We start from the raw sequence: 6,222 nt of genomic DNA on the forward strand, positions 1-6,222 counted from the left end.
ATATCAAAGAGCAAAGATGGGCCCAACACAAAGTTCGGATCACAGCAGAGCTCCTGAACAGGGGAAGATTTCGAACCCGAACCCCATTGAAGTCTATGGGAGCAGAACAGCAAAAATAAAAAGTGCCCATTTTAAAGGCTTATGTGCAAGGAATTGGCCATACAAGGGTGTGTATGTATCAATGCAATTTTTTTTATTTTAAAACGATTGTATTTTCAGGAATAGTGATTTTAATGATGCTTTAAGTGCAAAACTAAAAATGAAAAATTCCTTTACATATAGTGCCTGAGGGGTCCCCTTAATCTGCCTGTAAAGTGGTGCATTTGTACCATGTAGAGAACATGCTCATGCTGCAGCAAAAATTGCATTTCTAAAAACAACGGGTCAAATCACATTTAAACTGACTCGCAGTTACAATTACAGGCACCCAGCTATTGATAACAAAAGAAAAATGCCGTGGGCCCCCTGCCAAGTCTATACAAGACCCTGCCCCCACTCCTGAACCATATCAGGCCACATGTTCTCAACATGGGGAGGTGCATTGTCCCCATATTGATGTGGACAAGGGTCTCTTGCCCTCAACCCTGGGTTGTGGGAGAGTGGGAGGCTTATCGGAATCCGAAAGGGGGCTTAACAAGGGGGCCCCCAGATCCTGACCACCCCATGTGAATGAGTATGGGGTACCATGTACCCCTACCTATTCACCAAAAAAAGTGTCAAAAAGTTATAAAAACAGACAGTTTTCAATTCCTTTATTTAAAAAAAAAATCAATGTCCCCCGATGTAAAACAATCGTCAACCACGCCGCCCCCGAAAAAGAACAAAAAATAAAAATAAAAGATTTGCTTTCCTTGGCGGCCGACTGCCTCCTCCGCCGTTTGACAGTTCTTATAAAAGGTAAAAGTGGGGCCACACACTGGTGCATGCTGGGCCGTTGATGTCACAGGAGCGGTGCCACCAGGTGATGTCCCACCCCATAGCTATATAAGAAATATCAAACGGCGGGCCAGCCAGACCACAGGCGCATTCGACGCGCGTTGACCTTTGTTAGGTTTTTTTCAGGTGTGCCGGTGCGACGGGCATTGTGATTGACGATGGATCTACATTTTTACTAATTCATCAAAAACAGACCCCCACAACCACAGCCCAGGGTTGTGGGGGGAAGAGTCCCTAGTGCTTTGGGGTGGGGAGGAGCAGAGCCCCCCTGCCCCAAAGCAACCCTTTCATATTGAGGGTATGTGGCCTGGTATGGTTCAGGAGATTGGGCGCTCGCTCGTTGCCCCCCCCCCTTTCCTGACCTGTCAGGTTGCATGCCCAAATAAGGTTCTGGTATGAATTTTGAAGTACCCCCACGCCGTTTTTTTATTTTGGAGTTCCCTTTAAAATCTGCACGGTTTAGGAGATATACCCTGTTTCCTGCATGTGCCAATGTCATCGGCACATGCACACTAAAGCAAACTGAAGCAATACCACGTAAGTGCCGTTGCTTCAGTCCATTACCGCCGGCTCTTGCGCGGGAGTGACGTTACTACGACTCAGGCCAATCACAGCGCCGGAGCTGTGATACCCGGAAGTAACCCACGGGAGAGATGTCGCCGGCTGAAAGGGGGGGGGGGTACGAGGACCGCTGCAGGGGCTTTGATGTGAAGCAAGTAATTCATAATGAGCTAGTATGCATAGCATACTTTTAGAACTCATTATGCCTTTGTCTTGCAGGGGGTTTTTTTTGTTTTGTTTTTCAGGGTTTACAACCACTTTAAAGCATAACTTCCCCACTTTTGGGTGGAGATCTGATTTAACTCTAAACTGATGAGCTGTAAAGCCATTTAGCATCACCTACTGCACTATGTTGCATTTTGCAGGCATGTGCAGTTTTGAAGCTTGACATATTTGGTATCCATTTGCTCGACACAACATCATCTTTTATTTTGTACTGGAAATTTAATTGTGTTTGTTTGCAATGAAACTCAGGTTAGTGGATCTTTTTTTTTTCTGAAAATAAAGATTTGAGAAACAATTTAGGAAATATTCTGAGATATCAAAGTTTGCAACTACAATCGTTTTATTCTATGGGGCCTCAAGTTTACTGTATACACACTATGACACTCTTTAGAATTCTGCCATACCACCACACCACAAAAGTTGGTGTGGGCAACAGATTCATATACTAGTTGTAAAAAGGACATAAATCTGGGGTACCCACTAGGTGCAGAGGTGAACTGAGGCTGGAGTACTCATAGGGGCACTGAAACTGGTAATAAAGGCTTTAAAAAAAAAAACCTGCATAGTAAAAGGCATAACGTGCTAGTATGCATCACATGCTAGTACATTATGAAAGACCTACCTTGAGACAAAGCCCTCCAGCGGTAGGCTGTCCCCGCCGACAGGGCTTCCATCTTCACCCAGTCTTCCTTACGAGTTTACTTGAATGGCTGTGCCGTGCATGCAATCGGGAATCGCGGCCACGGCACAGGGCTCTGAAGGACTGGCAGAGATATGGCGGTGCTTTACGGCTGTTTAAGTGGCACTTTTAACCCGCTCTAGCAGCCAAAGAAAGGGTTTAAATCACTTGTGTTGGGGTGCTTTGGAAGCGCTGCCCATTCATTCCAATGGGCAGGGCGCTTTGAGCGCTCCCAAACCGCCCCAAAGAAGCTGCTTGCATTACTTTTCCCAACATCCCGCAAGTGCACCGCCCCAGGCGTGAGAGCACTCAGGCTTTCACATTCTGGTGGCATGAGAGGCAGTATTCATGTACTATTTCTAGCACTAAAACACCTGAAAACTGCCTCAGTGTGAAAAGGGTGACAATCCACTACACGGGTGACACACCGAGATGTCTGTGCTGTCAGAAAAAAAAGAGGGTGGAGAACTGAAGTGCTGGGAACTCAGTGAGGAGAGGTCTGAATTCTGATTGGAGGGAAGGGACACCACCCCCCTCCACACAGCTCACATAATAGAGCTGAGGCTGTCAATCACAGGCTTTTCTCTTGGTGTCAGGAAAACTTGTCAGAATTGATTCATACTGATGGAATTAGAGTAATGAGGCAGCAGATAGAAGTGACACTTAGTGCTTTGGACGTAGACAAGTACACACTATCTATAGAGCAGGGGTAGGCAACCTAGGGCCCTCCAGCTGTTGCAGAACTACAAGTCCCATCATACCTTTGGGAGTAATAGTTGCCAGCCTTGCAATGCCTCATGGGAAATTTAGTTTCACAACAGCTGGAGGGCCCCAGGTTGCCTACCCCTGCTATAGAGGGATATGCTTTGTTTATAACCACACTATCCTGTATGACAGGGGTAGGCAACCTCGACCCTCCAGCTACAAGTCCCATGAGTCATTGCAAGACCCTGACAATCACAGACAAGCGGCATTATGGGATTTGTAGTTTCATCATCCCTGAAAACCCTCCTCTTCAGAGAAGCCTATCCTACCCAAATCTAACAACTGTATTTTAATTGTGTCCATCTGATCATCCCCCACATCTACTACCCTCTGTTCCACTTGACCCTCCCTTCTAGATTGTAAGCTCTAATGAGCAGGGCCCTCTGATCATTCCTGTATTGAATTGTATTGTAACTATAATGACTTCCCTGATGTTGTAAAGCGCTGCGTAAACTGTTGGCGCTATATAAATCCTGTATAATAATAATAACATATTTTGTGAAACAACAGAGTCATTACCATATATATGTGTATAAATTGCACTGACATCTAGTGAGAGTTCTCAGTATTGCAGCCAATCATCCCATCATGCAGTTTAGTACGTCCCGAAGTAAAAGCAAGTTTTGACTTTAGCGATCCTGCAGATCACACGAGTAGAAGATGAGGGGTGTGAGCCCCTGTCACAGGAATAAAACAATAGAAATGTGTAGGATGAATAGTCTCTGCACCCCATCCAGTGATGAGGGCGGGCCCCGGTGTGGAAGGTATAGCTACACTCAATGTACCCGGATCCTCCATGTTGATGTGACAGATGACAAAGCGATTTGCTGTCACTGTAAGGGATGACTAGACAGTCTCAGCCTGCACTCACCGCACTCTCATCACGAAAGGTCTCCGGATAGCGGAAGGTCGGCGCCTGCTTCATGATATCCATCGGGCTGAGGAGAAGACAAAGCGATCTGACACACACCGAACTCAGGTGACAACCGGCACCTCCTCTCGGCCTGAACAGCTTGCCGGCGCTTCCTAGTGACGACCTACCCCAGCCGGCCTGTCACAGTCCCCGCTACGCTGGCTACGTCATCAAAAGGGGACAAAGGGCGAGGATTGGCTCCCTGCTGGGCGCTAGTACCACATGGGGATGTGAGGGAGCTACTCTGTGTTACTAGATGGAGTGTAACAGGGACGCGTGTGAGGTGTGTGTTAGTACAAGAGTCTAGTATCATGGGGTATCGATCTTATAACACCTAATTGTATGGAGTGTCTCACGTGTGTGTTAGCTAGAGGGACGCCGAATGGAGATCAAAATGCAGGACGCACTTGGACGAAATAGACAGTTTTTAAAATATACAGTATCTCACAAAAGTGAGTACACCCCTCACATTTTTCTAAATATTTTATTACAGTAAAAACTTGGTTTGAGAGCGTTTTGCAAGACAAGCAACATTTTGCAATACATTTTGACTTGATATACAAGCGATGTCTTGATATAAGAGTAGCGTCATGTCATAACTGAGTATAAAATAGTAGAGAGACGCCGCTAAGTGTAGCAATAGGGTTACATTTAATGAAGGTACAACACTTAGAAACTCACGTGGTTGATGATTAACCACTTAAGCCCCGGACCATTTTGCAGCTAAATGCCCAGGCCAGGTTTTGCGATTCGGCACTGCGTCGCTTTAACAGACAATTGCGGGGTCGTGCGCCGTGGCTCCCAATCAAAATTCGCGTCCTTTTTTCCCCACAAATAGAGCTTTCTTTTGGTGGTATTTGATCACCTCTGCGGTTTTTATTTTTTGCGCTATAAACAAAAATAGAGCGACAATTTTGAAAAAAATGCAATATTTTTTACTTTTTGCTATAATAACTATCCCCCAAAAACATATATAACATTTTTTTTCCCTCAGTTTAGGCCGATACGTATTCTTCTACCTATTTTTGGTAAAAAAAATCGCAATAAGCGTTTATCGATTGGTTTGCGCAAAATTTATAGCATTTACAATATAGGGGATAGTTTTATTTCATTTTTATTAATTTTTTTTTTTTTTACTACTATTGGCGGCGATCAGTGTTTTTTTTCGTGACTGTGAAATTATGGCGGACAATTTTGACACATTTTTGGGATCATTGTCATTTTCACAGCAAAAAATGCATTTAAATTGCATTGTTTATTGTGAAAATGACAGTTGCAGTTTGGGAGTTAAACACAGGAGGCGCTGTAACATTTCGGACCCCCCACCCGCTAGAAGGCAAGGACGTATATATACGCCCTTCTGCCTGTCCGTGCCATTGTCATTGTGCGGACGTAAATAGTCGTGCGGCGGGCGTTAAGGGGTTAAAAGAGGTACATCTAAGTTTGCTGGAATCCGGGGTAAAGCGCTCCACCTAGACCATTCTCCTCACCGCCATTGATGCCGTCCCTTCCACGAGAGATTCAAGCCTCGCTTTCAGATGTTTCTACTGCAGGGTAGTCTTCCTGGTCACGATTGCAGACTGACAGCGTGAGAGCCAGCAGTGCGGACGGTCTATGTGGTAAGCTTTACCCTGGATGCCTACATACTTAGATGTGCCTCTTTTAATCATCAACCATGTGAGTTGCTAAATGTTATACCCTCATTAAATATAACCATATTGCTACACTTAGAGGCGCCTCTCTTCTCTTTTATACTCTGTAGCTCCTGCTGGATTTTGCTTCTAATCCTCTTGTGGAGGCTTCCATTTGTGAATGGACATTTTATGGTTACACAATCTAGCACATTGCTATAATCTTTTCATATGGACTATATACTGAAGGATCTATGAATAAATGGTTGTGGAACAAATCATTTGAGTTTCTATTATTTCTTATGGGGAAATTTGCTTTGATATACAAGTGCTTTGGATTACAAGCATGCTTTCGGAATGAATTATGATCCCAATCCAAGGTTTTACTGTATATCTTTTCATGTGACAACACTGAAGAAATTACAATTTGCTACAATGTAAAGTAGTGAGTGTACAGCTTGTATAACAGTGTCAATTTGTTCCTTTATGTATGGGTGACATGCCACAAAAAT

General features: G+C 44.5%; 1 protein-coding gene across 1 annotated transcript in view; it reads right to left on the bottom strand.

Annotated features, from left to right (window-relative positions):
* LOC120937167 (prolyl endopeptidase) overlaps positions 1-4,209 on the bottom strand; it is a 149,727-nt gene extending 145,518 nt beyond the window's left edge. The window contains exon 1 of the mRNA XM_040350174.1: positions 4,038-4,209. Coding sequence (XP_040206108.1) covers positions 4,038-4,100 — 63 coding nt within the window. The 5' untranslated portion in view covers positions 4,101-4,209. The remainder of the gene's footprint in view (positions 1-4,037) is intronic.
* Positions 4,210-6,222: the final 2,013 nt, after the last annotated feature.

Source organism: Rana temporaria, chromosome 4 (genome assembly GCF_905171775.1).
Source record: "Rana temporaria chromosome 4, aRanTem1.1, whole genome shotgun sequence".
NCBI classification, from domain to species: Eukaryota; Metazoa; Chordata; class Amphibia; order Anura; family Ranidae; genus Rana; species Rana temporaria.